The sequence below is a fragment of the Ambystoma mexicanum genome, chromosome 6q (assembly GCF_040938575.1).
Source record: "Ambystoma mexicanum isolate Mex_15411 chromosome 6q, UKY_AmexF1_1, whole genome shotgun sequence".
NCBI lineage: Eukaryota > Metazoa > Chordata > Amphibia > Caudata > Ambystomatidae > Ambystoma > Ambystoma mexicanum.
In genome coordinates this window covers 68,698,508-68,717,916 of record NC_090937.1, presented here as the reverse complement: position 1 = coordinate 68,717,916, position 19,409 = coordinate 68,698,508, and the positions used below count along the sequence as shown (strand labels likewise).

At 41.5% G+C, this 19,409-nt stretch overlaps 1 protein-coding gene across 2 annotated transcripts in view; it reads left to right on the top strand.

Annotated features, from left to right (window-relative positions):
• The window catches only part of EPHA5 (EPH receptor A5), a 938,871-nt gene that overhangs the window by 46,455 nt on the left and 873,007 nt on the right, over positions 1 to 19,409 (top strand). For both annotated transcript variants that reach the window (XM_069630489.1, XM_069630488.1), the window contains exon 2: positions 8,674 to 8,738. In XM_069630489.1, coding sequence (XP_069486590.1) covers positions 8,674 to 8,738 — 65 coding nt within the window. The remainder of the gene's footprint in view (positions 1 to 8,673; positions 8,739 to 19,409) is intronic.

Here is a 19,409-nt window from a genome sequence, read left to right as displayed (position 1 = left end):
AAGCTGGGGAAGATCTCTGTCTTCGGCTGGGGCCTCCCTTTGGAACAGCTACCCCGGCCACCTTGAAACTTGAGGAGAACCATCTATGGTTCTGGAAGCAGCTCAAGACCTTCCTCTTCGCTTTCGCATTTGCCCCTCTTATCCCCTGCTGACCTGTTTTTCTCTCTTGGCACTGTGCACCTGGACACCCTCTGTCCTTTGGGCCCACGTACCTGCTCAACCTGCCTCCCTCCTGCACTGCCTCCGGCCCTCCCATTGAACTGGGTTCTGTACCTGTACCCATACAGTGCCCCACACTTCCTCTGCACTTATCAGATATGCCCTATCTGACATATCTTGAACTTGCCACTTACAGTCTGCACTACCACTTTTTAATTGCCTGTATTTATTCATGCATTTAACTTATTCTTTTCTCTCCTCTGTTCAGCACTTTCCACTTCTCCCCTTCAATGCACTTTCCCCCTTTGCCCTTCTCCATGCACTTGCGCATTCTTAATGTCACTGGGCCTAGTAAGATTGTTGTTTTTATTTTTTGTTCTCCCTTGGTCCCCTCTCTTTGCTTGGTCACGCACTGAAACACGAGCGCGATATCAATACAATATCATATAATATCATATCAATAGTACAAAGACTGGAACATACAAATAGGCTCCAATCAAGGTTCTCTTAAAATATAGCTTTTTAATTAAACAATTCACATGCAGACAACTAAAAACACGAGCCCAAAAAACATGCTTGTAAAGTGAACACAGAAAACCAGATGTTTGTAAAATGGTTCTCTGGGTAGATCAGCAGGGGTGTGCAGCACTTAATTGGCACAATGTCAAAGTTCAAGAATTTCTTAAAATTAATAGGCAGAGAAGGGGGGATTTACCATCACTATGGCCCGAAAAGTAGACCCGGTGGAACAGCCTCTTCACAGTACGTTATCCTTTGCTTTGGGCATTCAATAGTGTCTCAGAGCTTCCTTAGGTGGTATTTGACATCAGGTTGGTGATCTGTTTGAATTGGTCCAACAAGCAGTGTGGTACAAGCAGCAATGGCATGTGGCATGAAGAAGCTTTTGACAGGCTGGTGATTTTGCAGCCTTGGAGTGAAGTACACATGGACATTATTTACCACATTAAAACCAATCAAAGAGTTCGAAAATCAGCCTAGCAGTGGAAACATTTGATATAATGCCAATTTCTCCCAGCGGGGCGAGTTGACCCTGGTGCTAATGTCACAGAGCGCTCCTTGCTAACTTGGGTAGGCAGCTATTTCTTCTAGGGTTGCAGCAACATGGAGACTCTAACATCGCCTCATTCTAAGCCCTTCACGCAAAATGAAATGGAACTGTAGCGTCGTTTAGTTAGTGTTGCTGTACATGCTATCAGGAGTAGGCCTCTCGTATGAAACGAAAAAAAAAACATGCACTTGGGTTACTCCTGAGAGAGGCCCCCATACCTCAAAAAGGGTCCTCTTGTCCGAGTTCTGTTACTAGCTATTACAATAACAGTGACGCTAGCTAATAATGTAGGGCTAATCATAGACAAGCAGTTCTAGGAAAACACAAATATCCCAAAATTCTGCTGGTTTGATCATTCAGATCTTCGCAAACTCTTTAGTAAATCTGAGGTTAATTGCACTAGTGTTCAAACAGTTTAAGTAAATGTAGAAAAAGGAGAGACAAGCTCAGACAATAGAAACAGGTGTTCTCTTGCGAGGACGGTCCAAGCATGGACACACAATTCTTCATGAACAGTTTTTAAAAGACAGCTTCATCTGACATATACGCCTAGATACTGTATTTTGTCTGCAGTAAGCTCCCAGAAGCTTTACATGAAGTGATATTGTTTGTACTTGCTTAGGTCAACAGATAAAGCACCTGCTTGTAGGTGAGCTCGCAGCTGACACTGTTTGTTTTTCAGAGCCTGAGTTAAAATACTGACTTGTCCATAACATGGCAATCAAAGTGTTACAAAAAGACAACTGCTCTGCAGGAGTATAGGGATGAGCTGGGGCTAACCTGCCTACCGATCCCCATGCTGCTACGATACCAGCAGTGATCCCAATCATGAAGATGAAACGGCAATTGCCCAAAAGGTATAACTCCTTCGACCTTATGTAGTATCGCAGGCCGAGGACAGGCTACATGTTCTGTAGGCAGGGTCAGACTGGGCCATGATATTGTCTTGGGCACCAATGAAAAAGTGGCCGACAGTTGCAAATGGCTATTCATTCCTTTTGTGACACTGTTTGAATAGTACCCAAGGGCGAGTTTTCTTGATAAAATGTCAGGCAAATTGTTTATTTTAAAGAATATTTATTCAGCAACACTGGTCAAAACTACTAACCGCATGGTGAAGCAACTTGTAACTTGCAACTTGAAGCCAGTTGGCCAACAATGGCCAAAAAAGTGTAATATAATACGACTAGGAGGTGAATAATAGTTGGACAATATATAACCTAGTTGTATAATATCTGTCTATTGATATGCAATCAAGGAGTGAAGTACAGGTGGGCAATAACTAATCTATCTTCGTGGAATTAATCTAGCAATGGAATCATTAATCTAGGAATGCAAAAAATCTAACTGGCAATGCTGCTATTAATATGGCAATTCAACATTAGTCTGGAACAATCAGGTGGCAAGTGCAGTCGGGCAATAACCAGTCTTGCAAGGTAAGATTGATGCAGTAATACAAACCATTAATATTATGCTATGAAGGAGTGGAGTGCAGCTGGGCATTAACTATGTTTTTGTAATTAATCTAGCGATGCAACCATCAATCTGACAATGACAAATTTGATCACGGAATAAAATAATTTTTTGGTGCAATTTAAGACCAAAGTACACTTGAGGAATAGCTAAACTGGTTGTGAAATATCAAACGATGCAAAACAACCAGGGAGTGAAACAAAATGGATATTATGTGATCAGGGAGTGAAGTACAATCGCATAATAACTAATCTAGACGTGTAGAATGTATCTATCAATGCAACAGTTAATCTAGTGATGAATTCAAGATGCCAATTTAACAGTTAATTTTGCAGTGCAATTATTCTGTTTGGAATGTAACACATAATGTGGCAATCAGTGTGTGAAGTATAGTTTGGCACTGTATCAGTGCAATCATAAATCCAGTGATGACAGTGAATCTGGCACTGTAATAATTAAACTAGCAACCACAGTATTAATCTGGGGCAATCAGTGAACGAAAATGGCTGGCCAATAACCAATCAACCAAAAACATCAAAGCAATGCAAAAAAATAATATTATGCATTCAAGAAATGACGTAAAGATGAGCAATAACTAATTGATCTGTTTAGAATTGATATAATTAATATAGCGATGTAATTGCCAGTTTGGAAATGTTTCAATGAATGTGGCAATGCAACAGTTGATCTGGAGCAATTAAGCAGCGAAATGTGGTTTAATAAAAACCAATCTACCAGTCCAGACTTAATCTAGCAGTCCAAAGTAATGATATTATGACATCCGGAAGCAAAGAAGATTTGGACAACAGCTAATCTAGTACTGGCAAGAATCAATCTAGCAATGCAAAGCAATTAAAGTTATGCACTCAAGGAGCAAAGTACAGTTGGGAAATACTTAATATATTGTGTGCAATTGTTCTAATAGGGTAATGATGAATGCAGAAGGGCAAAACGTATAATTTACAATGTAAAAGTTAGTTTGGGGCAATCGAGGAGTAGAAATTAATCTGGCATATTCCATAACTGGATGTTGATTGATGCGCTGGATCTGTGCAAGTGGCAGGAGTAGGGCCTGAGTGGCACAGTGAACAGACAACCGAGCGTGACTCTTTGCCTTTGCCCTTCTCCCACTACCTAGGATTTGTATGGTTGTTTGGGTCGTGTGAGCTCGAATCGGGCCAAACCGGGCAGGCGTGTTGGGAGAGGAGAAAGGGACAGGGGCACGGGGTTCAGCAGAAATGAAAGCCTTGCAGTGGAAAACAGCAGCACTCATCAGAGAGCCACAAGCGCTGAGATCAATTATGGCAGTGGGTTGCTTCTTTGCACAGGTCACAAAACCATCCGGTAAAATTGTGCTGGCTCAATTGTACTCCACCATGATTAAAGCAGGGTTTCAGTCATCAACAAAAGGCATATGAACGTATGTATTATAGATGCACGTGTTCAGATTGACCTTTTTTGATCCACAGTGAATTTGTGCACATTTGATTGGGAGGGAGGGGGAATGCATCCCCATCTATTTAAGTGTGTATCCCATCTTCGCAAATAGGATGGAAACTGAAATGCTAGAAAATTCCCTGCCATGCGCTTTCACATATTAGGAACTGACACAGGGGAGTGTACAATGTACTGAAGGATCACTTCCAGTGCTTCTTTGGATTGTGTTTAGTTAGGTGGAAGTACTCGCCTGTCTATAATGACTGTGGAGGTTTCAATTGGCCAGTGCAATGCATGCCACTGACCAGCTGGTTGGTGTGAACAGTTTGGGTCTGTCTGCTACCAAGAGACTTTAATGAGATGCAAGTGGGCGAGCAGTACCTATGAATGTTCATCTATACAGGTCGTGTTTGTCGTGTCTTTAGAAGTGAATTCTAAAAACATGCAGTGTAATTACTAGTTGAAAATTGTTGAATGAATGAATTAGTATGTCTGAATTAGAATGAATGTAGTGAGCGATTAGGTTGATTCTGGTGACATCTGCACAACACCACCCCGGAGTGATCACAATTTTCATTCACTCCTGGTTTTCACAGTGTTTATGATTTTTTGGTATCTGTGGTGATTATTTTAGGTTGTTTTGTTTATTCTGCTGTTTTACTTCCAAAATTGCGAAGAGGTAGATGCTACCAATATTTGCACTTTATACTAGTTGTTTGACTATTGAAGTCTTTTAATGTTTACTATGAATTTAACTATAGTTTCTTAATGATGCTGAAAACTAATAAATGATATATTTTTTGTACATCTGTTTGGAACTTAATTAATAATTGGCGACAAATGCTGCAAGGATCGGGACACCAGATGGAAAAGGGATCAAATTAAGCCCCTTGGCACTGTTTTGTTTGTTGTTTTAGGCTTTGCCTACAAGTATAGAGGATGTGCCAAAAAGAGGGCTCAGAATCCTCTTACCTCCCCATAGGTGTTTGTTTTGTGTAATTACTTTCATAAGAATGCCATGTGTCTTTATAATTGAATTCTAAAGACACCCTATTGTATGAAAGTTAGAACACTACAGTGGTCCTCATTACGACCCGGCGGTATGTGTTTACCGGTCCCGGTAAAGGTGCCGGCGCCATTAAACCCATACCGCCCTATTACGAGGTCCCCTGGGACACCCGCTCTGGACGTCTGGCAGAGCCAGTGGGTGCATTCCAAAAACAGGTAGACATGTTCAGGGTCACTAAAAGCTTCCCTAACAACCAGGTATTCAGACAGCATGAACAGGGCTAGTGCAAGATTCCATCTGAAACGTACACAAGATTTATACAAGAGAAAACATCTCGCACAAATGGTTCTACATGGTCAAGTGGAAGTCGTCTCACAAGAGAAGTCTGTACTATGGAAGGCTTATCATTCTGCGTCATCACTTCCAGAATACAGAGCACTACTCTACCAGGTGTCCCAAAAAAAAGGAGCCAAGATCTGAATTGCAGCTGCTCTCTACCACCTCTTCTGTTCACTGCTCCACTAGTATAGATGGAGTCATTTATATATATAGGTTTGTGGCTTTGCATTAACAAAATCAAACACTAACCTATGGGTATGGTTAGTAAGGAAATTGGTTAAAAAAATGTTCCAATGCCCTTTACACGTTGGCCCACAGCAATGAACAGCCACGAGCTGCATGCTGCACAGATGTGCAAAATAATTTGCTTCTGTTTAAAATGCTAGGTGGAAGGTCCAAACATACCGCCCTCTTAATACCCCATAGTTACAGAGAATCTGCCAAGTGCAGTAGCTATTCTGATTGTTAACACAAGCGTCTAATCATTCTAAGGGATTTGAATATCTGGTTTGAGGAGCAAAATGAAATGTCTAACAAATGTCTGAGCTTCTACATGGCAAATCTTCACGTTAAGTTTATTGCCAAGGGAGCAATGCGTGCTGCTGGGCATACACTAGATGCAATCTTCTGTGAAGAAGGGCTAGTGACTACAACGCCCCAGATCCTGTATAAACTGGAAACTCACTAGAACAAGCCTGGTGAAAACATAACCATCAAGACAAGCAACCACACCATTGACAGATTTGACACTGCAAGGTGGCAATATTACATACACAAATTCTACTAGACAGAAGGGAATTTCAGAAAACCTGTGAAAGAATGTAACAAAGCAAGTTCCCCAGTGGACGTCTGCTCCCTGGACATCTACAAAGAAACCCTCACCAAAGAAAACCTGGGACACTCCCTTCAGAAACCGAGGAACTCTTCACTTGAAACAGGAACTGTACCACGATCTTCCAAGACAGCATAAATTAAACCACTCTTCAAAAACAGCACTGGAGCCCCACACAATCCCACCAACTGCCAGAAGATGGTGTCTAGTGATAGATACCCCAGGTCCCCACATACCACGAAATGCTGAATATTCGGTTCATAATTTAAGACAAATAGAAAGTTGTGAGTAAATGATAATGAAATATATAAATCATCAAGATCTATGTTACATGTGTTAGCTTATGAAAGTGACATCGATACATTAACAGGATATTGCAATTGTATTCAATCACAAAATTAAATGTTCATCGCATTCTTTTAAACATGAATCTTCGAGCTCTACGCGTTTCTGGAAATCCTTCAGCCTGGAGCAATATCCTCCATCTAATGATTTATAAGGAGACAGCCACTCTGATAATTACATCAATTTAGCTAAGTCCTTAGGCAATAGTCAAATTAACACTGACGAAAGATATAAATAAAAAACACATGCATCTAATTCTATAGATATTATATTCAAACAATCAGTAAAATTGTCCAATACTTCACTGGATTGTTGAAGGCAATTCTGGAAAATATATGATGCTGTGTCTACAAAGTTTTCCTCATATAAAGAAATGTTCACTCTTGGAAAAAATGGCAAAATAAATATTGGGGTAAACACTAGATTTTAGAAAAGAAATATACTTATAGAGCTATATAGGTTATGCCTGAGTCGTGCCAGATTATCCAACATGGAGTTAATCCTTTATAAATGCAGTGTCTATCCTATAGAAACATCAGGAGAAATAAAAATGTGATGTCATAGCGCCTGGTGTTAACGTCGAGAATAACATGAAAAAAATCACGGGACTATATAAATGTGTGCAATGATATGGGGTTATGTCTTAAATAATACCTTTATCAAGGATATGAAATATTGAAAGAACAAAGTAAAAAGGGTAGTAAGACATAAATAGCTTGGCAAACAAGAACTATTGTTATTACTGCGCAATAAATAAGCATCCTGGCCTAGAGTTATGGTCAACTTCTTGAAAACCTTGAAAGTAATCAAAAATCTCAGAAATTGTATGGACAATGGGCTCTCCCGGAAACCAAAAATCACCCCACTAGTAAAGAAACGCTCCAACCAGCTTCACTCAGTCAGACAGATTGTGCCAGATTGTGCCATTCCTCAAATTATTATACAGCAGCCTTGCATCATAGAGAGAGAGAGAGAGAGAGAGAGAGAGAGAGAGAACTCTTGAACAGTCTTCCTAAGGAAATATGCAAACTCGAGGAACACTTAATTTGCTGGAAGTTCTTTTTACACCTTAAATAATAGACCACACTGTAAACTAATACCAATGAAGCCATTTGTACAAGGCAATTGGACAGCCCTCCAAACAGCCATCAAACAACAGAATGCTATACATCTAAATTCAACTTATGTAATAAAGTCCTTTCCAATGCATCTGAGCAGCACCGGCATGCAAGACTCCCATCTGTACACACATACCTGAATGCTCTCAACGCAGGATGCCTAGAAACAAAATCAGCACAGGGTAATACTGCATTGCACATAGAAACACATCAACCATGCTTCCTCCCATTTCTCATTCCCCTCTAACCAACCCAGCGTCCCTCTCTTTGGGAACCGCCAGAGCACTAGTGTATTTGAAGACCATGCAAATGGCAGCAATGGTTGTTACAAATTCCATATTACATAATATAACTATAAAATGTATACTCTGCAGGTGACCAGAGAATTCCACCCATGTGGCTACAGAGTGCAAATACCTATTAGGTGCCAGGCGGATAGCCATACTTCGATATACAACGTGCCTGTCTGAGATACCGGCACATATAGCCGGATGTTTTTTCGACGTGTATTGCCCCTCTTTGAATCAGGCGACTTTCAGGCTGTCCGTTCTGATTGCAAATACAGAGGTTCTCATGTTATTATGATTTCCAACCAGTCTTCTATTTGAATTATACTTTTGTCTCTATTCCTTTGATTCTCTCTGACACGCTCAATCATACCTTATGTGTTTTCACTTCACTATTGTCTACTATTTCAATGAATGATTGTGCATTCATACTCGATTGCTTTTGTACATATATTACAATTCGTACCTTTTACATTTAACTCATTCACTAACATAGTGTGGATGCAGTGAAAAATACAAACTTGAAATGCTTTGCAGTTTTTTTTTTACATTTCATTATGCGCATTTTATCGTCTGTGCCTAATTGTTTTCTTCTTTACTTACAGTGAATTTATTGGATTCTCGATCTGTCTTGGGAGACTTGGAATGGATAGCCCACCCAAAAAGTGGAGTAAGTCTTTTTCAGCTCATTTTCTCTGCCACAGGGTACGCGATGGTATGTTATTATGTTATTGCATGTCCTGTGCTGTTTAATTATCTCCCCATGGATTCTAGAGCGGCACTGGAGAGCCGTTAATGGTGAGCCGTGAAGGCCAAGAGTGGCACTGCTACCCTGGTGCTCCGGGATCCTTTTCACTCCAGTACACCTCCTTACCTCCTGAACCCTCATCCCTGTCCCTCATCTGATCTCAACACGCTACTGCGACACTAATATGCCTGTCACACCGTTACCCTGGAAAGGCTTCCAAAAATAAGTTTTCATGTGTACCTATATTTCCATGAATATTGTTTACGGAGTACTGCTAGATTTTCACGTACTATTTGTAGGTAAATATTCTTTGTGTTTGTGTAATTACATTATGCATGCATCCTTGGTGAACGCCTAAATTAATGTTCACAGGGTCAAGTGTCTAGTATCTGCACATTTGATGCATGATGACAAATATCAGTGGATGATGAACATGGGTTACAGCAATAGATGACTGGCCACATGCAGGTTATTGAGTGGCAAGACGTGTGTAATTCTCTATAAATGTCTGTTTACCTCAGGGTACTTCTGATGTCCTCAGTTGTATGCCACCGCTAAGGATTGATGACCTTCCTCAAAGGTGTCCAACAAATAGCTATGTGTCACTTTTTGGGTATAAACAAACCCTGAGTCACGTCCAAATGTCCCTGTCACACCGCAGCAATAGTTTCAACTTTTGTTTTATGTGTATCACAAGTGCACTGGAAGCGCATACATGTTTAACTGGCCCCAGTAAGGATGCCAGTCATGTTATAGTGTCTGTAGGTAATGACAGAATTCGTTTTTTGTTTTTTTAAAGAATATAAGATCAATGAGTAAAATTGATCTGATTACTGGCAAGGGTGTATATGAATCGACATAACATGTTATAATAAACACATTATACTATTAAAGAAGCAAGGTATATTGGACGGTTCTGACACTACTATTTAATATGTAACTCTGTGAAAAAACAATTTCATACACTCTAAAGGCCACTCCATGAAAAATATATACTTAGCCTTCTTGTTAAGGTGCCAAACCTGTGTCCTACCTTGATGTTGTGTGGCTCCAGATGGCTTCTTACCTTGATTTCGCTACAGACGGGGATTCACAGATTGAAATAATTCACCTCCTGATGGACATCTCAAAGTCCCTACAACTGGAGCGTATCTCATGACATACTAAAAAGAGTCCTTTACCTACATCTTAGAGGAAACAGACGTGGCTCTAACGGCCTGAATTACAAACATGTTTGCAATTGGACTTTCTCATGTAAAAAATGTTTTGTATATCAGGCCCTAAGAATCTAGCTTCAATTCAGTATCATATATGTGTATACCTAACAACCTTTCCATTCTGACCTATTGCCAGTGGGAAGGTGATAATTGAATTTACTGGGAAAATAATCTAAGCTATTTATAGATCTATGGTTTCTTGAAATGCTAATAGAACTTTGTTCCCTATCTCTTGCATGTCTTCCTAATTCCTGTTGAATCTGCATCTATGTGTGTAGGTTGAGCGACGCCACACCGTCTGTGGCATGACATTGTTTTCTTGGCATCAAATGTAAAGCAAATATGATGTGTTATTAAATGGCCAGACTGGCCTGCACTGTTACTGCCAGTCTACATTTACGTTCTTAATGTTCCATAGATTTGTTTACATGACATCAAGGTTAAAGCCAACTTTAGAAGTGTTTTTATGTAGCTAGACTGTCCCACATTAGTAGTGGCAGTCTGCCCGTACTTTCCTAATATATAGCATGGCATTTTCTACTTGGCATCAAGGATAAAACAAACTTGATATGTGTTATTACATAGCTAGACTGGCCTACCTAAGTGTTTCCAGTCTGCATATACTTTCTTACTTTGGCATTGCATTTTATTACTTGGCATCAAGGGTAAATCAAACATGATAAGTATTGTTACATGGCTCGACTGGTCAACATTAATGGTGCCAGTCTGCATATACTTTCTTACTGTGGCAAGATATTTCTTACATTGCATCAAGGGCAAAGAAATCTTCAGTGTTATTAAGTGTCTGTCTCCAGTCTGGTCGTATAGTCATGGCATTTTGTACTTGGTTTCAAGATTAAAAGCAAAAATGAGTGTGATTATGTGGTGCACCGGCCTACATTAGTATAGCTAGACAGGATATACTTTCTTTCTGTGGCACAGCATTTTATTTTATACAGTAATACTGGCATACATTGGTACAGCCTGCATGGATATATATGGACACAGCCTGCTTAAAACATGTTTTTATACTTGATATGGTGTGGGCAAAGGCATCATGAGAAATATGTTGGGAAATTGTCCAGTGCACTGATGTTGACTTTCATCTATTGGGTTTTTTCATGTGCTAGCACACAAAATGGATTGCACACTGTGGATTTTTACCCAGTTTTGTACAGCTGGTTATGCAGAAATTCACAATTTTAACCCATTCGTTAAACATTTTTCTTAGGGTAGAACCTGCCCCCAAAGCACCCTTTGTTGGTTCAGGCTCCGTCACTCCAGCATATTCGACACAAACATTTATGCTCCTCCAGTTCAAACATTCATTAGTCAATACTGGATATTGTGCTGTCCAGACTGTGTTCTGTGCTTTATAATCAGTCATGTTGGCTACACCTATTTCATACATTGTTTTCTTTTTGTGGAGCTTAAAATGAATAAAAGGTACAGATGTGTCAGTGGAGATGATAATGAGTGTGTCCGTGTGCTTCCGGTCTGACATCACCATAGCCACGTATTTACAAGTGCTTCGAATCCTGCTCCAATAGCTGAGTACAGATTAAGCGGGACAATTGCCTCGAGGGACTGAAAACCATGAATGAAAGGAACACGTGGGCTCTGGCATCGCTGAGTGGTGTCAGGTTGATCTGATCCTATCTGGCGTTTCCAGGGCACCACAGCCAGCCACCTATTTCATGCAGTTCTGCCATTTTAGATGTGAACTCGGATAAGGAATGCATTGAGTTGAAGTACATTTTAAGACATACAAAAACGTAATTATATGATCAGCTGATCCATTTGGAGGCCCAATCCCTATACGACCATGATCACTGTGCCTTCTTATTTTCTTTATACCATTTATGGAATTACACAAATCAAAATGGAACTGACCCATGCAGTCTGCCAGTCTTACCATGGAAACATTTTATGATCCCTCTGTGAAAGATACGCTCAGAGCCGGTCTCGAGAGGATAGCTCAGGGGCAACTTGCCAACCTTGGAAGCGCGACTACGTGGAGAAACACAGGTTCGATCCCTGGGTCTGCATGTAGAAACCTCTGGATATTAAGCACATCATAAATAACTAATTACAATTACAACCATGTGTGCAAAACCTGGGGTCACAGCAAAGTGCAATACTAGTACAGTACTGATTTGCAATTCAGCAAGCTCTTTGCCCTGTGATGGATTTACAAATCCATTGACGAGGAAAGGTCTCCGGCCAGTGGTGCATGCATGACCCAAACCGTGTATTAATAGGTTGGTTTTCAAATATGCTATTCTGCACACACATAGGCGTGAACACGAACCTGTTAAATGGGCGCGGGTGTGACAATGCAATAATGAAAACACAGTCGTGTCCTATCAGAGGGTGCAGGGAGTGACCCTGGTAGGTCTTTTAGCGAATCACTGTTGTTGGCATCATTTGGAATTGAAGTGGAAGAAGTCTCTCGTGGACCCTCTCTTTATGGTAATAGTTATCGCTTATGCAAGGCAGGCAGTTTCTGTTCAATGTGCACACAAGCCTTCCCTTGTGATTCATAAGAAGGCAAGGGAAGTCGTAACCAGACTAGGAGCACCGGATGCCAGCATTCATTGTTATGGTTTGTGTTCAGAGCATGTTAACCAGTACATTTTAAACACATTCTTTGGACGCTTAAATGTCCACAAAGAAGTACATTTATGTAGAGCCTTTAAGTAACATGTTTACCCAGTTTGCACACCTTAAAGACAACACATTGATATTGTGATATTTAGTGGACAGAGTTGCAATTTGGTTGGACATATCACGTTGCAATGTTAATCTAAATGTGCTATGTTGCTTTCAATGTTTGGGTGAAAAGTCTGTGGGCAATGGGGGAGAGGAGGATATTGCCTCTGCAAATTCTGCTGTAGACTTTGGGGAAAGACTGGCCCTTCAATCCAGAATTTCGGACCAATATCTGGAAATGTTGGCCAGTCAAGAGGCTCAATCTTATTGTCTAGATTCAGCCAATCTGTTGGCACTGAACATTCTGGACTCCAGATTGACTAACGTGTGCATTCCAGGCCCGTCTCCTACTTCACTGATTGGGTTCATTGTGCCTAATCGGAGAAGAGTGTCGGCCTTCCTCCGAGGAACCTGAGAAGCAGATGAAGATTACGCCAGTCAATTCCCCCGTATACAGAGTAAAAATCTGGACATTCCCATCTGTTTGTACACCGCCCTGTTCCACTTTAACAAAAGGTGCATTACACATTGAAGTCTTTTAAATGCAAAGTTGCTTTGCCCACCTGGCCTCCAATGTGAATAGAACCACATCCTGCTGTTGGTACCAACCAGGTAGTCTGATGTTGGTTTTAATGTCAACATTGTTCCTAATTTGTTAGGATGTAGCATGTTTGGGTCGATAATGACAGACTCTCAAGCCTCACAATCAAATCTCAATATCACTATTTCATCCAGTGCAATCAACATTTCTTTTCATGAATAATTGAAGCAAAACAGATTCGATATAAAATACAGGGTGCCTGCCATAGTAGATTTGCCTCGAGCTACATATGTTAATAACACACGTTTTCAGATTTTGACCTTTGTTGGATCTGTAAATAACCGGTTTTCCAATTGTTTAACTTAATCGTTGAGTGGCTTTTCCAATGTTTAAACCTATGAGCCTATGAAATTGACTTTACATGGTACATTAACTCACTAATCCATTTCCCCATATATTTCCCCATATATTTTGAGCCTATCAAAGCCAATAAGAATGGCTGGTACGTGTGTTAAACCTACACATTGTACACGTGGCACATTATAAGTGCCAAAGTGGTTCTGGATAAATTCCTCCTGTTTAATATGTTCCCATATTCAAACTTCCTCCATCTCACCCTCACACATTTTGATGTTTTTTTACACTGTACTGAGAAATAACGTATACAGAATATAATTGAACGTACAACCTATGTTCAACGTGCTGCTGACTTAATAAGTCAACATGATTCACATTTGTTGAATCCGCGCTTCCGGGTGATATTAATGAGGTCAATACAACACGATATGCAATAACAGAAAAGAGCCTGATAAACGTAGAGGCACCTTCTTTATTTCTCAGGCGCAGACTGGCGATTTGGCGGTAACCCCAACAACAAAATACAGGGTGGGCATCGACCCCCAACAAACAGTGAAAGGGGACCGGTGCCCCTCTCCCTGTAATGTGAGCATGGGCATAAAGATAGGACATTACATCTCCTCCTTACTTAACAGAAAATTCCTACTTTTAACCAATTTCCTAAATCTATTTTGAGTGTCTGCAAATTGCCCTTTTTGACGGGCTTTACATGGGAGGGGTGCTGTTATTCTGATCACCCTCACAGTCATCCGTGTCTACATCACCATCCATGACCTCAGAGTCTCCATCATAGGAGTCATCAAAAGTGGTTGAGTATTCACTCCACAGAGCCATGTCACTTTCAACCGGCCTGAAGAGTGACGGTGCCTGTGGGACTCGCTGCTGTTACCATGGATCCCTTGACGTTTGTCACTGTCATGGGATCAGGGTTGAATGCAGGTGTTACTTTGGAACCTTGGATTTGGCATGCTAGCACTTGACCTCCTACATGAAAGTCACTGTCCTTTGCCTTCCTCCTGCTGTTAGCAAATTCTTTCATTTTGTCTTTGCTTTCCTGATCATTTGCTCTGGCCTTGGCTTCACTGTTCACAGCGCACTTCCTTTCTGGGGTTGTGTGGGAGAGTGGTTCTCACAACGTGGCCAAACATTAATTCTGAGGGCCACACACCCGTTTAGCTGTGTGTTTTTTTTGCAATTGTCCCTGAGAAGCGTGCAGATGGCGTGCATAAATGATCCCCTTGTGATTGAGGAAAATTTGCAGAGTGCATTTCAGACTGGCCATGAACCTCTCTACCATTCCATTCGCCTGAGGCCAGAGCGGTGTGATTTTGCGGTGTTGGAATCCTAGATGCTCTGCGAACATTGAAAAGTCATGCCGGCTGAATGTGGGTCCATTGTCAGACTTCACGATGGTGGGGATTCCATAGTCTGCAAAAGTCTTATCGAGAGCTGGGATGACTGAATGGGCTCCCATGGAATGAATTAGGTGTATCTCCGGGAATCCGGACATCTCATCTATAATCACTAGGCCGCTCTTTTCATTGGAGAGGGGCCCAAACATGTCGACAGCAACTGCGTCCCACACTTGCTGCGGCATCGTCATTTTGAGTGGTTCAGAGAAGGTGCAAGGAGCAACTGCTTTGCAGGCTATGCATTTCCCCAGTGTCTGTTCGACCTTGATGTCCATTTGTGGTAACCACACCTTTGTTCTGAGTTGTTTCTTGGGGGACACAATTCCATGGTGTCCTGTGTGTGCCATGGCAATTATTTGATTTTGGAGGTTTTCACGGATTTCAATCCTATTCGCATTTAGCAGTAATCCTTCAGGGGATACAGACAGGGTGTGTCATATCAAATGGAAAGTCTGGAGTTGTTTCTTCTCTGTTTCAGACTGCAATGTCTCGTTTCTGATTCCTTGAGGCCACTTGCCTGACGTTACACAGTCTTTTACGGCTGTGAGAACATTGTCTTGCCACATGCTATCAAGTACCTGTCGTATGGTGAGTGATTTGGGCAGTGCATTGCTCACAATGTAATTGAGATATTGGTTGGCCTTGATGGATTGGCTCTCATCTTTTGCAGGTAGGGGATACCTAGACAGGAAGTCAGCTGAGTTGCTATCTTTCCCTGGTTGATTAATTATGGTGAATGAGTGTTCCTTTAGGTGGAGTCCCCATCTTGCGATGCGAGGTGCCATTTTGGCTGTGGGTTTTCCATAAATGTTCATGAGAGCTTGATGGTCTGTGATGATGGTAAAAGGCCATACAGAAATAGGTGATAGTGCTCACATGCCCACACTACCACAAAGGCTTTCTTTCTCTGATTGTGAGTATGCACACTCAGTTGATGGTAGGCTACAGATTTCTTAAGCCACTATGCGGTGTGCAGAGTATGGTGAGCTTTATTTGTGCTAGGATTACCCTGAGTCCAACAGGGCTGGCGTTAACTGTTAGTTCAGTATTTTCAGTATTTACTTCTGGGTCATAGTAGGCCATGCATGAGGCAGAGGCGATACGTCTTTTTATCCCCTGCAATGCATCTTTGCAGTCGGTGGACTACACAAACTCTTGTCCTTTGCCGGTGAGTAGAGAGAGGGGTATGCTGACGGAAGGAAAGTCCTGAATGTACCTGGTACAATAGCTTGCCATGCCCAGGAATGACCTGATGGCAGATGTTGATGTTGGCGTGGGTACTTCCACCAGTGCTTGCCCTTTGTCTGGATTGGGTTGTAACCCTTTGTGCGAAAAGATGTGCCCAAAGAACTTGAGCATTGATTTGATTAGCTCGTTTTTGTCTACATTCAGGTTCAGGTTCGCTTCTTCTAGGGCCATGAACACCAGCCGCATTGTATCATCGTGGGCCTCTTAAGTTGTCCCGAAGATTAAAATGTCATCGCTGTAGTTCAGACATTGGGAAATGTGTTTAATACTCTGATGTATCTCGTTTTGAAAAATCACTGCAGCGGAAGATACTCCAAAGCAGAGGTGTTTTGTAGCGAAACAGCCCTGAGTGTGTGGAGAAAGTAGTTATGTAGCGAGAGTCCGGGTGCAGCTCAAGTTGGTGGCATGCTTTATTTAAATCTAATTTGGAGAAACATTTGCACTGTGTAACAAGAACATCATATTAGTAATTCGTGGGGACATGTGTCATTCTCTTTCATTTGCAACATTGGGTGCTCTCATGTCTACACAGATGCAAATGCTTTTGTTGTTTTCCTTTTTAGGTACTGGCACTATGGGCGATGTTAGGGAGAATTCTCACAACAGTGCTAAATTCCCTCTACCTTAGAGCCCTCCAGCTCTTTTGCTATATTTTGGGTCTTTGAACTTTTCATTTTCAATGTGTTTACTTTTGTGTTCTTTGGTTATGGAGTTTTAAAACAACTCCATAGGCATCATCTCTCTATGTGTGTCACACAGCACATTCAGTGCAGTGGCACAGGGATGTCTTTCAGACTTCCCAAGGTTTAAATACCTTCTCTGGGACTGAATACTGTCTCCCAGAGCATGTAAAGTTAAATTGACTTTACTAGCCTCATTATATTTACTGACCCAGCACACACTATCTATTTGGCCTCATACCTGGGCAGTGCAGGAACCTCCCGACGTCCTCCTTCTTGTCCCCACGACTGAAGCTCAGGAACAGCAAGATCTGCTCAAACTGCTAGGAACAACTGCCTCAGCTACAGCTCTTCTTCATTAACAAGGTACTGTGCAAACACGGTCCAGAAATCTTTTCGGCCATCGCGAAGTTCGTGGAACTTTCCTCAACTTCGAAGGCTTGTCCTTCCCTAAACATTTATCAAACTTTTCACCTAACCAAATTCTTCTAAACTCCGTGGCAAAGACTTAACCGTTATCTACCAGAACTGTGATATCCTATACAAAGTCTCTGAACCATTGACTTTGGCCAAGGCCTATTGAGACGAATTGCTGGTTGTAGTTAACTAAAACCCTTTGCCCTGCCTATGAATGTATTTGGGCTGCTTTTCTTATAACCTTGTCTTATTATCCCTTTATTAAGTATCTGAAGTGCCACTTTGCTCCCACTTCAGGAGACCTAAACTTGTTCATTTACTTACCGGTTGTGTATTTGTGGTTTATTAGTGTGTGATATTGAGTTGCTCTTGCTGGTGTAATGTTTTCAAACTGACTAAGTAAATAAATGTATATTCTTTTACCAAGAAACCCTGACTAAGTGTTTGTTTAAATCACTGTATTAGTTGGTCCTTTGTGTAACTTGTTCTACTGCTCACTTAAACTCTTGAGATAAGTCTGGCTGGTCAGCCATTGCTACCACTTTACTGTGTAGTACAGGATTGTACCAAAGGTGAAATTGTGCTTACACTTGTAGTTTTAATTGCATGTAGTGTTTCCAAAGGGTACTACATGTCATTCTGCCTAACAGGTGACACCCAGGGCGCTGGTCCTGTTTCACGTTCTATGATGTCCTGGTTTAATAGTGATTATATTTCATCCTCCACTTGTTTCTGGATGTTGAGGGGTATTCCACGGTAGTGTTGTGCTACCGGCATGATATTTGAATTGATATGCAGCTTGATTTGTTTCCCTTTTAATTCCCTTAGGCCTTTGAATAATATAATGTCTGGAAATGTTTTGTCATCATGTCCTTTGGACTGGTCGTGTAGGCTGACATGTTTTGGTACATCACATGCACCAGTCCCATTTGGATGGCCGACCTTAAGCTGAGGATGCTACCTCCTGGGACTTCTCCTTTAACCACATATATTGTGGCCTTAGTTCTCTTGTCTTTGTGCAGGTCGTCTTGAACATTCCTTTGCATTCTAACGGTGTGTTTGTGCCGTATGGATATATTTCGATATCTTGCAGTTTAAGTGGTTTCTTGTTGCCAATGGACCTATATGTCTCTTCATTAATCACGTTAGCTGTGGCTCCTGTATCTATTAGGAATTTCTGACTGTGTCCATTTATTTGTAGCAGCAAAGTCGGGCTATATTAGGTTGCCCTGGTGTTACCTATGGCATGTACGTAGCCTCTTTTGCGGGCGCCGCCTCATGATGAGGAATCAGATTCATTGTGGTGCCTTGGTTAGGCCTCTAAATTTCTTATTTTCTGCCGTTTTGACCTTCTTTTTGGTTCTTCCTGGGAATGTGTGCGCCTGGCATCTTCCCATCTTTCTCTGTGACGTCTGTCCCTGTGCAACGACTCTCGGTTTCTGCTATGCGAGCTACCTCGACTGAGGACTGGAGATCGCCATGTTCTGGGACGGGGGCTTTCCCGCCTCCTAGTTTCCCCTTGGTTTTCTGTTTTCTGAAAGTATTTGATGTACTTGCACACTGATTAGAAGTGATTTTCACCTGCGTATTTGTCATAGTTGTGTCATACGGCTGGGCACGGGCCTATGTGAGGAAAACTGTATCCACAACAATAGCATTTCTTCTGGTCCCGTTCAGACGATCGCACGAGACACAAGGATGCTAGAGAGGCTGCCTGCGTAATTTTAATGTTGCTCAAATATTCAGTCTGCATGGATAGTACCGTGTCAGCTCTAGCGAGTTGCAGAATTTCTTCTAATGTCCTGCTCTTCTGCAGTAATTTCTTCCTGAATTCAGCTGACTCACATCCTGCAATCGCTTGTGATTTTAGGGCCTTGTCTCTAGGTAGCATCAAAGTCGCAGTATTTTGCTCTTTTTGCATAGTCTCATGATGAAGTTGTCCATCGTTTCCCATTTTTCTTGTGTGGATTTGTGGAATATGTGGCGTTCATAATCTACGTTCTTTAAGG